A 15,034-nucleotide genomic window follows, 5' to 3' on the forward strand; every position below is an offset into this window, starting at 1 on the left:
CGATATTTTTTTTTTGTCCTCATGTTTATCTTAATTAGGAAGAACACCTGGACTTCCTGCTTTATATTCACGCTAATTGCAACCAATTTTATGACTTCAAATACCTTAGTATCACATACACTTGCATGCGTATCTAAAAAGTGGTAATGACACAAATTGAAAGGAAAGAAACAATTCATTCAATGTTCACGCATGCAATGTTTCAGAACTGCACCAGCTCATTCAAAATAGTAGGAAACACAATTTCGAGGTTAAATGTTGCGGGACATTGTAGATCTAAAGGCGAACACAAATGTGTCATTATAGAAATAGTAGCATTAGAAACCGGAACTTACCGATCGTTGTTCTCGGAAAGCAATGGAAGAAAAGCCAGGTTCATAGTCCATGATACTCCTTGGCTGGCACCTGTACCGTTCTATCCTTGACGTCACGTTCGATGGAGCCCAAGGGCTGGTCATTTAGAGAAGAGGGAGAGAAGAAAAAGTGAACAATCATGGAGGACATCGATTTCGTCTGGTTTTAAAATCATGCCTTTATTAAGAGTCTTTAAGACACAGAGGAGTCTCTTACTAAACGTGCGCTGTGTGTGTAGATGGGAAGAGAAGGGTGGCATCTGCAAGAATTCATTTCAGCTGCATTCTTGACAACGTAACTTTTTTTTTTGATACTTTGCTAAGGAAATCATTTTAAAATTTTGATCTAAGGTCCACCTTATCTACCTATCAACAAAGAGAATAATGAAATACAACATTGAAACATGCACGAAAACAAAGAGACAAACTTCTAGGATAATTATTTTGTCATTGATGAGCTTTTATGTTAATTACATACTTTGTATCCAAAGGGAAAAAAAACCCACCTTGCAGCCCTGGACTATCCCTGCTAAAAATGAAAGGTAAGAAAAAAGTATAGTACTTCTTTCAGACCTTGCGATCTATGGGACAGAAGATGTAAAGGTCATCTGTTTCTGTGGCCCACTGATAATGAGGGTGTCATGTGGCCAGCACAATGACCAACCTCCTTTACTTTTCCCCAACTAATGTCAGGTAACCAATAGAGTTGGGTGGACTCAGGGGTGCCCAAAAAATCTAGAAATTCAAATCCCAGTCTTTACTAGTATCGAAAACCAAGCACTTTACCACTCAGTCACTAGGCCTTCTAAACAAAATGCTGACAAAAATATTAAAAAGTAAAAACAAAAAGTCTTTAAGACTAATGTATTGTAATAAACTAACTTGATGGCTGAGAATGTAGACATCTTTATAAACACAATATTAAGGTATGTCACAGTAAAAAAAACAAAAACTAATGAAACTTGTAATAAAACCATGAAAAGCTCTAAAAATGTTTTTATAGAAGCTCCACTATAAAAGTTTCCAAACAAAACAATGTCCATGTATGTGTCTACATCAGCATGTACAGGAGTGGATTGTTTTAAAGGACTAGGATTAGGATCACAGGTAATTTATCCAGAAAAATAACACAAAACACAAACTAAAAAAAAAAATAATATAAAACATGCAACAACATAAGAAAGTAACCAAAGTTTAAAAATATTGACTACAAAGTAATACTTGAGCCCAAAGAAGTAAACAAAATAGGAAAGGTAGGAAAGTAAACATCTAAGATTGTTACACTAGTGAACACATTAAGTGCTATGTTACACTAGTGAACACACTGAGTGCTATGTTACACTAGTGAACAGACTGAGTGCTATGTTACACTAGTGAACAGACTGAGTGCTATGTTACACTAGTGAACACACTAAGTGCTATGTTACACTAGTGAACACACTGAGTGCTATGTTACACTAGTGAACACACTAAGGGCTATGTTACACTAGTGAACACACTGAGTGCTATGTTACACTAGTGAACACACAGAGTGCTATGTTTCACTAGTGAACACACTAAGTGCTATGTTACACTAGTGAACACACTGAGTGCTATGTTACACTAGTGAACACACTGAGTGCTATGTTACACTAGTGAACACACTAAGTGCTATGTTACACTAGTGAACACACTAAGTGCTATGTTACACTAGTGAACACACTGAGTGCTATGTTACACTAGTGAACACACTGAGTGCTATGTTACACTAGTGAACACACTGAGTGCTATGTTACACTAGTGAACAGACTAAGTGCTATGTTACACTAGTGAACACACTAAGTGCTATGTTACACTAGTGAACACACTGAGTGCTATGTTACACTAGTGAACAGACTGAGTGCTATGTTACACTAGTGAACACACTGAGTGCTATGTTACACTAGTGAACAGACTGAGTGCTATGTGAGTACCTGTCTTGAACTGGAAGGGAGCTTGAAAAACAAACATAGAAGCATAAGGTAAGGTCAAGGTTGGTTAATGAGGGGGAAGACAATTAGCAATTATAAGGTAAGACCAAAACAGGCTGACACAATTATTGAAATGTTTTAAATTATGAAAGAAGGTTAAAAATCTAAACAGGAGGTTAATATTTTAATATTTGGTTAATGAATTATCTAAAAAAAAAACAACAATTTTACAAGCAAAAGTGTTGCTAATACATTTTAAATGCTATGTTACACTAGTGAACACACTGAGTGCTATGTTAAAATCTTTTTATACTGACATATATAAATCCAGTTTATAAAATGATGTATTTTAACAAGCACTCATAAAGATCTATATTTAGATGAAACATACATTTTTACTATGTTATTTTTTTGGTCCAAAACCACTTCAGGTCCTTACATTACAAAAGATTATGTATAGAAAATATACAGGGATACTCAATAAAAAGATTTGTGTACATGTTTTTAAGAATTTTTTTTAGCATTATAAGTCGTCATAGTAAGAAAAAATACATTTCTTTTTTTTTTACATGTACATGCATATATTTACTTAAACTTACAGTATAAGCTGAAACTAAATATAATCTGTTAAAGACTGATATATGTTATAAAATATATATATGAAGACTGATATTGGTAATTAAATGACTTTGTCCACATTTGATAACTAAATATTGACCATAAAGATAGTAGAATAGAAATACAAATTGAACATCAGAGTAAAGCTGAGCCTTCAGACCACCTAGTGTACATGACTCAAGAAATGTATTTTGGAAGGTTCTGATTTCTAATTCTACATTAAATGTACATTATTATGTATGTAGTTATTTTTAGTCATCTTTTATATATAATTTATTTGTTAAAAGTCTATGAGGGGCAGTTCTAAATTCTAAAACACTTTTATACTGAATATGTGCAAATTATTAGCAACAGTTGTTAAAGTCTCAAAGGGAGACAAATAAGCAGTAACTATAAACTTACTTTCTCCTTACTTCCCTTGACTCAGATGTGGTACTTTTACTTCTATGTTTCATCAGATCTTTGTACCTTCCTTCTGGCTCAGATCTGTACCCAGAATCATCAGCTGTAGAAAGAGTCAAACATATTAGCAAACTTTGAAAAGCAGACTTTTAAGAATGCAATGTAACTATATATATAACAAAATTACCTTTAGGTCTAGATTTTCCATAACTGGGTCTGTGGGGGAAGTCGTCTAGTGAGGAAAAAACAAAACTGACTATAGACTATGTTCACATTTTATTGAAGTATTTGTGAATATTCCCATCTCAACTATAAACCTATGCCTCGGATCTCACTACTACTTGGGCTAAAACACTGTAGTGTGCATGTTCAATCACCAAAAACAGGTCATCCTAACTTACCTAGGCCTTCTTCTGACTTGGTGTCTGAAATGTCTTCTGGGAAGGTGTAAGTGGGCTTGTAGCTGTTTGATTCTAGGGTAGGAAATAAATAAATAAATATATAAGTAAACAAATAAATATTTATACCAGTATATAATAAATACTGGTGAATATTTGTGTTACATAAAACAATAATGATGTAAAACAAAAAAAAATTAATGAAACTTGTATAGTATAAGTTTTCCATTTTGATTTATGGTTTAAGTAAAAATCTATTATTGTTTTTAAATAACAGCTTGTGCAACACATGAAAACATGAACACAAAAATAATGGTGTAATATTTAAAGTGATGAACAAATATAACCTAAACATCATCACAAGTGAAACGAAGCATCTCTCAGCATTCTGGTAAGTCAGGCATCATTAACAAGTTTCCAAACATTTTATAGTTTTCAAAACAGTATTAGAACTATTTGTAAAATGTTTTAAAGTCTTTACATTTTTAGTTTCTCTTCTTTCATTGTCATAATAATAATAATATAATGTTTGACTTGTTAGAGTTGTAAAATGCAATTAATTATCATTAAAGTAATTTAAATGTTTAAAAACAAAAAAAAATAATAAATATTTGGAAATTCAGTTCCCAAATTTATCTTAGGATGTAATAACTATTCCACTAATAAAAGTCTCAATTTAAAAAAAAAATCTTCCCTCAAAAACAACACTATGCAGAGATCAAGACTGGACAGAACTAAATCAAGACAGAAACAAAGCATAATGGCACAAAACCAAGACTAGACAGAAGCAAATTGAGACAGAACAAAGCATATGAAGCTCACAGCATTAAATACCATTGTCCGAAATAATTTGTAGTGCAGAATTGATGTCACAATTAGTTGCAGAATATACAATAGAAAACATAAAACCTCTTTTTTTTATAATGTCAGTATTTTATAATACATTGTAATAAAGTTAATATGAAAAGCAGTTATAGCATAGTTATTTAATTCACATTCTTTACTTTTAGAACTTTCAGAATTAAAACATTAAACAGAGACAAATAAAGATGGCAGCCTTAAGACCAAAACCAGAGAGTTAATGTTGGACTCAATAAAGGTGATAGTTATATACATTTAAAAGTCTATTCTGTCCTCCATATATTGCCAGAGTAGATTTTACATTAGACGCATACAATTAGTTCAAAACAAAACAGCAAACAAAAAATAAGTTTGAGCTTGGCAGTGAATAAATTAAAAAGTTACAGTCTTACCCATTTGTTTCACTGTCAAACAAAGAAAAAAATTAAACAAAATAAAATGAGGAAATAACTCAGAAGAGATGCAGGACTTCAGTTGCAAGCATTGGAAGGTAATGATATTAATGAGACAACTGATCTGTGACTTTGATAAGGAATTTATATTGTGGTTAAATAATAAGCTAACAGAATATGTTTACAAATTGTTTTGTATGTGAATAGAGGACATGAAAAAGTATATTAGTTTTTCCTTTTTTTTTAAATTTGACAATATTTTAAAATCCCCTATCCATTCCAGAGAGATTTCAAGGGTTATGTTTTCTGTTGTTTTTTTTTTTAAATAAAAAATATTTGATTATTTAAAATTAAGACACTGTCATTTAAATAGAATCTTCTTTTTACATCTGTCATTTCTGTAGGTCAAATAAATTCTAAAATAAAAGTTTGTTTAATAGAAGGTTCAACACATACAAGCAAATATTTTGAAAAAGAAAGAAAGAAAGATACTGTAGGTCTTAAAAAAAGACTATCAAATAATGTTAAGTTCGATGCCAATATTGTCAAAATCATTTGGTGGTAATAAATAGAACTAAGATAATTAAATACACTTAAAATAAATAAACTTTTTCATAAGCATATGCAGTAAATAGATGCTTACTATCTGACTGTTAATCTGAACTGTGCTAAGTTGTTCTCAACTGATTTATTCAGATTTTTATTGACAACATGTGCCTAGTTTTCTACATTTAACAAACATATTTGAACAGCAAGCAAAGTTTGGTAAACAAAAAATGGAGAAATAGATGACAACAACATGAACTCAAGACTATCCAGCATGCATCTCTTCAAAACATTGAATAAGATAATATTTTACTTTATGGAACCAAAAAGTTTTGGCACAAAACAATGTGCCTATGTTGAGATCAAACACAGAGCTTGTTTTGTGTACTTAAGAAGAGAAGAGCAGTTACCAAGGGCCACAATGCAAACTAATAAATAGAACAAAAACATGTGACTCAAGCAGAAAACAGAGCTATGCACCTGCTTCTTGAAATATGGAATCTATCATGTCATTGATTCCCAGTTGATCTGAGGATGGGTGGAAAACTGAATCATTCCAAATGTTTGAATCTTAATGAATCACTCAGTTTACTGAATGTTCCAATTAAAGTTATTTAAAAGAGATTTTAATACAGACATAAAGAGTAAAAGAAACATTTTTTGTTTCTTTTTAAATATAAATAATTTAATTGCTTAAGAAAACAGAAGAAAAAAAATGAAATAGTATTTAAAAAAATGATTTATAGAGTATTAGTAATAGAATAAAAACACATAAAGTAATAAAGTGATATAATAACATAATCATGTTTACTTATATACACAGTGTTTGATGATAAACACGTTAACATGGTGTTAGAGGGGACACGGGTTCAAATCATAGGTCATACAAAATTTACTTTCTCATACCATCAAATAAATTTTGGAAAAAACATGTAAAGATTGAACCGAACATTCACATGATATTTTATTAGCAAAGAAAATGTTTGTCAATTGAGTGACACTTTGAAAGAACAAGGAGAATGTTTTACCTTCTTTTTTGTCAGTTTTGTGTAAACTTTTATACATCTGTTTGTACCAGTCATGTTGCTTCTCTTCATCCACATTCTGATGGAGGACAAAAATCAAACATGAAATACAATTTCAAAGGTATATTGATAAACTTGAATGTGTCTTAAAAGTGATTCTCAAACTAATATGAACTGATATATTGACTATAACTTCTAAACAAATATTTATGAATCAAATAGATATTTTGATAATATAGGAATGCATTGGCCTAAACCACTTGGCTGCCTAGCAAGGGGTCTCAAGTTCAAACCCTGTCTCAAGCTGAGTTGCATGAGCTCCCTGAGGCAGCACAGAAACCTCCCAGATAACCCCTTCCCCTGTATGTCTACAAAACATATTGGACAAAGAGCAGTGAGCATGAAAACATTAACATCATTTTTTTTTTACTTTCAGCAGTAGTTAGTGCTACCAAATTTTTTTTTTTTTTTCATCCCACATATTTTTAAGGAATAATTGCACATGATTTATTGGTGATGTCTACACTAGACATGCATAAAGGCGTCCCTTCATCCAAGATTTGACAAACCTCCTTATAACAAACAAATTTTAGTGGTACATTTTTTTTGTTAATCCAATTGTTTCCTTTCTTTCCAATACAAATACACCGATTGCTCATTTTTTTTCTCACAATACACATTTAACAAAATTTGAGATACTGAAACAATGGTTCATGTTTTACTTTGATATTTTTTTCTCTATACAACAACCAATTGGACAACCCAGTTCATTATAAAGCTCTGCTTATATGCTGCATTAGCCTTGGGATATAAAGAGAACATCATATTTGTTAAGCATTTATGGTAATTAGGCAATTTTTTAATGTATGTGATTAAGTTGAATCTATTGAATTGTGTAAGGTTACCATTTTTTGAACAATCAAATATTTTGACATACTTTTAATTATAAATGTTTCATTTTGCATATCTTTATTTATGCTCTTGAATTATAATGTTTTATTCAAATTCATAGCTACTTAATTTTAAATCAAAAGTTGAAAAACAACAACATATGAATAAAACACTAAATACAATGTTGCAATGCAATTGCTCTATTTAAAACAGTCTATTTAAAAAGGAAAACAATATTCTCTCTTATAAACAATAATGATGCAAAGGATTTGAAAAGATATCAACTGCAAACTTAAGAAATATTCAGAATATATGTAATGGAGGACAAACCTTTCTAAAACCCAGGGGTATTCCTTCTCTGTCAACTGGACCAATGCCATCATACTTGACAGGTTTTACCTCAGTGACCACTTGGGTAGTATTTGTATCAGTTGGGGCTGGAGAGGTATAATAGGTGTCTGAGATTCTCTGACCTCCATCTATAGTTTCTTTACTGGCAATGTACTGGGCTCCTCGTGGAAGTTGACCCTCTGTGCAGAAATAAATACATTCATCTAATTAGGAATATGAATCATTTTAAATAAAATTAGGTTTAGGAATTTCATTTTTAAAAAAAGTACCTAAAGATTCTAATTTATGTATTTAACATTTTGACTATATCTTGTTAAAATGGCATGCGCAAAAAAAAATCATTGTATTAATTTTCATTTGAAACCCTGGTCAAGTGTAACAGTAAAAGTTTCTCATTCTGCATGTCTCTTTCTCTTTTTAGTTCTGTATTAGAAAACAAATTTAATGGTCACAAACATTCATAAATGCTTGTAGTACAATGTCATCAATGTATGTCAATAGAAGTATAACTTCATCATGTATACAAGTCAATGGCAGTATAATGCCATCATTTCTATACCGGTATATAAAAATTGATGATAATAGTGTCATATGTCATTATATACAAGTCACTTAAGAAAGTAAAAATTTACCAAGTGTTGTTATTTTGTATAAAGAAATATTTAGACATTATGCAATGACATAACAATGTAAGCATGTCATCAAATACATGATTCAAAGTGAAATACTAAGATGAAAACAGTAAGAATGATGAGGAGGCAGTTAATTTATTTAGCTACCAGCTGAGGAGTTAATAGACACATAATCATTCAACTATTCAAAATATTGTTCCAAAAAAATAAAAACAAATAACCAATAAAAAACTAATTTAAAAGTTTTGACAAATGTTTTAATTATAGTTTTTTTAATTATTATTTTGAGAAAAGAAGCATATTATCAAACCCTTCAGAAAAATGTTATTAGAAAGAGATTATGATAAGGTATAATTGGTAACTAACACTAAAAGCTAAATTTAGTTTAAAAAAAAGAAAGCAAAAAAAAGTATTTTTTGTTAATATGTGATTATTTTTTCTTAAATTTTATTTACAAATAATTTTGTGTTTCTTTAAAGACTGACTTAATGCAGATCAGAAAAAGCAAAAGGGATAATGGCAGGAATAAATAGATGTGGTCTGTGGGGCTGAATGGCATAAAGCGCTTGGCCAAATATCCTTGAGCAGAAAAGTGTTTAATAAGCACCTAACAGCAGTCCAGTAACCTTTTCCCAGATACCACCCTACATGTCCACAACAATAGATGAAAGGGCATTGAGCATGAATAGTATTATTATAGCATGAAAAACTTTTGTAGTGTGTTAGAATGAATTATCTCCCCATGCAAGTACTGCTATAAATCTTTTCAATAGATCAATAATGGAACATAAAATAACCTTTATCAATTAAAGTTACAGTGAAAACACAAGCAAGCCACAGAGATGTAAGTTAATAACCAGCAATGTGTATTAGTTTAATGACAGCAACAGTTCAATGTATTAAATGGCAGTGTGAATAAATCCAGCAGCACCAAAAAAAAAAAAAAGACAACCAAAAAACAAACAAAAAGAGCCATATTAGTCAAATTAGTGAGAGAAAATGGCTACAAGAACTTGAGGTCTCAAAAGTACTGAAAACCTGGCAACCTAGGCTAGAAGCATGATTTTCTTACCATCATTAACTACAATTGGTTTGCCAGGAAATCTCTGGCCTAAGATATCAGTACTTTCTTCTAGGTCTGAAATATTTGAAATGAGTAAAACATAAAATAACAACTTTACAAACATCCAATGAAAAACAAACTCTATAAGACATTCAAAGCTCCTAAATACAATGGAAAGCATAAACATTTACACACATTAAAAAATGTTATAAATAAAAATATTCTGATGAATTCATACATTTATTCAAATAAAAATATACTACTGTGTAAAAAAAATAAATAAATAACAAAAAAAAACTATCATTGAACAGTCTTTAGAAATAATACAAACTAAACTAAATGAAAACCAAAGATGGGATAACTTATATAGTATGATAAAGAAAAAAACAACAACTTTGTTAACCTATTTTGACAAATGTATACAGAACATAACCAGAATAGCAAGTATCTTTACCGGTACAGTTGCCAACATAAGCAGGAGAAATAATTGGGTGGAAAATTACTAAAATAAAAAAAAAGATTTCTACAACATTAATTACAAGAGCAAAATCAATAATATAACAAGGTGTTACATAGACAATTTGTGTGGAAACAAAAACTTGAAATCAGCCCCCGAAGTGGTGAACTCAGGCAGGTAAAATGGCAAGTTTCAATATTTTTAGAAAGAATATCAAAAACTATGAATAACAAACTTATCTTATCTTATAAAGTACATACGTCCCTTCAAAAAAAGATGAGCAATATGTACTACACGTCATGCATCTAGTCATGCATGTGATAGAAAGTACTTAATTTAGTAATAGAAAGTTTTTAAAACATTTTTTTACAAAAAATCTAAACTCGTTTGTATAAATGAGTAAAAAATATGCTGATTATTTTCTCCCTTACTAAATAGTCTTTCATGTTTTTTTACTATTAATAGTGAATAGTTGTAAAAATGGTACATTTTAATGAAAAAACTGATTGCAAAGTTGAATTTAAAAATTAAATTTTTCGCGTTGCATTAGAACTTTGAAAGATCTAAAATATCATGATATCAGATTTTCCATATCTGTTCTAGTTAATGAAATGAGACAGATGAACAGAAGGACAGAGTACACAAAACTAAGAGGCTATTCCCTTTTCAGGGGCTGCTAATATTTTAAGTGCAAAATCTATAATTTGAAGTGGTCTCCCATTTTGAACACAGCACCAACTTCCCAAAAGTTCAGTACACTAAAGTAATATTCTGTTTCATTTGAAAAAAAGTTATTATCTGAAACTAGTTATAAAGTTTCTTATGATAAAATTATTTACAGTTATCTATGACGCAACTGGAAAGCAGAGTTCATTTCCAATTTGTGAAAATAAAATAGCAATAGCAATATATTATAGCAAACTTTTTGTAATATTTGGCTCAAAACTTTAAAAAAAAAAAAAAAAAAAAAATAAGCACACAAAAAAAAATAAAAAAATCCACCAATTTATAAAAACACACACTCTGATACAAACAGCAAGTGGGAAAACAAAACAAAAATGTTACTCTTATTCTTTTTAAATAACCTTTCATTCTTCCCCAAAACCTATCTTCATATGTATTATTGGCTGGGATTAACTAATCACTTTAAAAAGATAAATAAAAAAAAGAGAAATTTATGTTTTTAATTCAATAACAAAAATACATAGTTTTATATATACTGATATTATAGTTCTAGTGTCTGTAGCCATACTACTATACATGTATAGAAATTATACAGAAGAGAAACTATTTGTTTTATAGCAGGAGAGTATCAGTGAAAAAAATGATTCTAGTAACAATATCAGAAGTGCAAATAAAGTCAGCAGTGATTTTTAGACTAAATGAAATGATTTTATCAATCCCTTCAATGGTTTACTTCTAATAGTCTGTATTCATAACCATTACATTAATAGCTTGTCTTACAAGTTTGAAATGTGGGTTCAGAATTGAATATCATTACTTCCTTGCATAAACCTTCTGAATGACAGCAGGAGATGACATTGGGCATGGTTTTACTGTGGACTGTCGTGAGCACTTTCTTAAGCACATACTGAATGCCTATGCAGCTATCCAAATACTTTATATTAACAAAATAATAAACCATCCAGTATATAGAGTCCATTGTATCTCTCATTAGTTTTTTTTTTTGTAGTCATAAAGATATTTGTTTTCACTTGAAACATTTGTCTAATAATTAAATGCAAGGGCAATAATCCAGAAGTTAAAAGAGAAGTAAATTCTAGTAATTCAACTAATTGTTTACAAACTTGTGTAGACAAGCTTACACTACAGAATACTTCTTCCATTCTTAAAACCCTTGCAGATTTCAATATCATACACAAAATGATGAGCGAACATACAGCTTTATACATTCAGTATTCACTGTTGTAGATTGAAAAATGAAAATATTGAATAGCTTAATGTATATATCCAGCTTTATAATTCAGTATTGACTGTTGTAGTTGAAGAATTCTTTAAAATGTTTGCAAAAGTTAGTACTGTGAAACTTAATGTAAAACTTAGTACTATGAAACTTATTTTTTTTAATTTTCTATTTTCCTTTCTCTATTTAATACTAAGAGAAAAAGTCCCACCACACACAAATGCAACTCTCCAAAGTCAATTACTAATGTTAAGTTACTTTTCTAAAAATAAACAATATGCATGTCATCTGTATTTTTCTTTGATCAACTGATAATAGTAAACATAAAGACAATGAGATACAAAATATTTTATGAGAACTTTTTGACAAGCCACATTTCAAATACTTAAATATTTCCAAATATTTTTTTTTAATGTTCATGAATTTTTAAATGTCACTTAAAAAAAATCATGAAACTACATTTTAAGAAAGAACTAAAATTGGTAAAAAAAAATAAATATTTTTTTACAGGCTATTAACCACAGAAAGAATTCAGACATAAAGTGTTTATGAAGTCACCTATATAGAAGTAAACCATTTAATGAAGACCAAAGTCCAGCTAGGAGCACAATAAAGCAGGTCCTTACTATCATCTTACCATTGACTTTGGAGTCTTCCAATAATTTTAATTCTGAAAATTCAACATGAATAGCCAAACATTTTAAATTTTTGCACATTTAAGTTTAGACTTTAGCAAAATATAGTTACAACTATTCCATGTGTAATTTTAGAATCAGCAGTGTTAACAATTTAGGCTAATTCATGTTGGTAAAATTCATTCTAAAATACTAAATACAGTCATAAAAGTTGACTACATCAAACTGCAAACAATAAAAACAAAAACAATAATAATACATTTTCACTTTGAAATGATTCTATTAGTGAGCCATTACAATAATTATAACAAGAGGGCAAAAAAGATTTCATTACCTCTACTTTTCTGTAATAATGTTATGTAGGGACTTTGTGTTGGAGGCAGTCGACTGTCCTCTCCTTGACCATTCATGTGTCTGCTTTCCGTGTCTTGACCAAATGATGAAGAAGAGAATCTGGGTGGGGGAGGAGGCAGTTCTAAATCTTGGCTAGCTGAAGAGTCCAAGGGTGTGTATGTTGGTAGGGAACTTGAAGATTCTGTACGTGGGGGTGGCCTCCAGGCAAATGATTCTTCAGCTGAAGGAGCCTGCTACAAACCAATGAAATAAGTTTTTTTTAAAGAATCTAAATAATGATAATAATAAAAAAGAACATATTCTAAAACATTATATCAAATTAAGTACTTGACTGTTGTTTTTTTTGGCTTTATTTAAATGAATATTTTAAAAATGAACCCCATGTTTTGAAATCAGAGCAAAAATTATAAAGTTTAGTTTAATTTTTTGAATCGCAATTATTATGACTACCCGAATCAAAAGTTCATTTTTAGTTGCACTATCAAACTGACAGTCAAATACTTAAACTTCTGATTGTTTGTTGACAGTCAAATATTTGTAGCTGTCAAATAATGCTCACAGTTAAATAGGTTGGAATTATTAAGAATAATGTCACCTGCTCAGTGAAATGAAAGATATCTGAAAATCATAGAAACATTTTACATAACATTTTCAAAAGTTATTTTTTCTTCAATTGAAAAGAAATGACATGAATATAAAAGTAGTTATAAATGATAAGCTTTCAACAGACCATTTGTGTGTAAATTTGTGTAAGGTCTATCAAATGTAAGAGTGATGTCTACCTGTTCTTTAGGCTTTTGACTGACAGGTTTCTTGCTGGTATCCAGCCTGACAGGTCTGTATTCTTTCTTGGCACTATAGGAGCTCACACCTCCAGGTTTCCATACGGCTGGAACACTTTTTAAAGATGTATCTAAAGGTTTATTGTCTATACTGGATGAAGAGGGATTCCAAGAATCTAGACTTGACGTTGGCCCATTCTGAGTGGGTTTCTCTGTTTACAGAACATCAGGTAATCAGATAAGTATGATAAGAGACAATAACTGAAATTTGTTAAAGCTTTTTTTTAAAAGCAGGTTAAAATAATTCAAATATAATGTGAATAATTAACAGGTGATTAGTAAAATGCAGATGTGTCTACAATATAGAAAACATATTTTTTATTATTTCTAAAGCAGAATGGCAGGAAGTTTTTGGAATGATTCAAATACTAAGTGCACAGCACATACCTGCCAGTGTAATCAGTAGCTGCTAATTAAACTTATATAAATCAGAAACTGACATTGAAAAACAAATCCCAATACAATTTATTTGGAGTTTAACAATGGAGACCATGTAAAAATCATTTAGCCATATATATCCCCTGATTCATGAACAGAAGAACAAAATAAATGCATATATATCCCCTGATTCATGAACAGAAAGTTCATTTATAACTTTTGTTCTCAATTCTAAAAAAGAAATGTATATTTACCATTAAACCACAAGCGATAAGATTTGTAATACTCTCATTAAAAAAATGTATATATAAATAGTCTTCATGATTGTTATAGAGTCCAAATGTATTTGCTCACACAGTTCTAACAGAAACTGAACAATAGAGACTCATGGAATGTAGAAGTGAGCAGATAATTAGCCAGATTGGACAGAAGGTGAGCACAGCACAAAGTAAATGTCCCCTCTAAACTTTACACAAGATAGTGGCCTGGCATCTGGTAACCTATAGAATGGTTAGGGACACATTACTTGATTCTATAATTAGAATATTACCCTGAAAACATTTTAGGAGCACAAACACACACACAAAAGTTGAAAAAAACAAACTAAAACAAAACATTTATATGGGTTGGAAATGTAAAAAGAAAACGGTAACATTTATTTGAAAGAACAGAATTGGCACAAAGAATAAACTTGAAAAAATAATGTTGATAAAATTACTAAGAAAGAGAAAATAAATATTTGAAATGGAATTTTGTTTATCAGAAAGAAGAGTTTCCAAAAAGAAAAAAACAAAGAGAAAGAGAGAGAGAGTATAAAGTTAGAACCAAGGACTTGATAAATGTGAAACATCATAAAGATAAAATGAGAAAAACTACTAGCTCTATGACTCAGCCATTGAAAGAAGGTGCCAAAAAAAAAAAGGGATACAACTCAGTTAAATACAGCAGACAAACTCAGGTAAG

The 15,034-nt window shown here is 30.2% G+C and overlaps 1 protein-coding gene across 20 annotated transcripts in view; it reads right to left on the reverse strand.

The window, feature by feature from the left end:
- LOC106077152 (sorbin and SH3 domain-containing protein 1-like) overlaps positions 1–15,034 on the reverse strand; it is a 148,311-nt gene that overhangs the window by 29,955 nt on the left and 103,322 nt on the right. For 12 of the 20 annotated variants that reach the window (XM_056021383.1, XM_056021390.1, XM_056021382.1 and 9 more), the window contains 13 exons: positions 13,634–13,845; positions 12,832–13,084; positions 12,500–12,532; positions 9,491–9,556; positions 7,766–7,965; positions 6,548–6,623; positions 6,000–6,047; positions 4,974–4,985; positions 3,724–3,795; positions 3,510–3,554; positions 3,323–3,425; positions 2,306–2,326; positions 336–450 (listed from right to left, as the gene is read on the reverse strand). In XM_056021383.1, the coding sequence (XP_055877358.1) occupies positions 336–450; positions 2,306–2,326; positions 3,323–3,425; positions 3,510–3,554; positions 3,724–3,795; positions 4,974–4,985; positions 6,000–6,047; positions 6,548–6,623; positions 7,766–7,965; positions 9,491–9,556; positions 12,500–12,532; positions 12,832–13,084; positions 13,634–13,845 (1,256 nt within the window). The remainder of the gene's footprint in view (positions 1–335; positions 451–2,305; positions 2,327–3,322; positions 3,426–3,509; positions 3,555–3,723; positions 3,796–4,973; positions 4,986–5,999; positions 6,048–6,547; positions 6,624–7,765; positions 7,966–9,490; positions 9,557–12,499; positions 12,533–12,831; positions 13,085–13,633; positions 13,846–15,034) is intronic. The other 8 variants (XM_056021379.1, XM_056021372.1, XM_056021370.1 and 5 more) reach the window with 7 other exon arrangements.

This window comes from Biomphalaria glabrata, chromosome 2 (assembly GCF_947242115.1).
Source record: "Biomphalaria glabrata chromosome 2, xgBioGlab47.1, whole genome shotgun sequence".
Lineage (NCBI taxonomy): Eukaryota > Metazoa > Mollusca > Gastropoda > Planorbidae > Biomphalaria > Biomphalaria glabrata.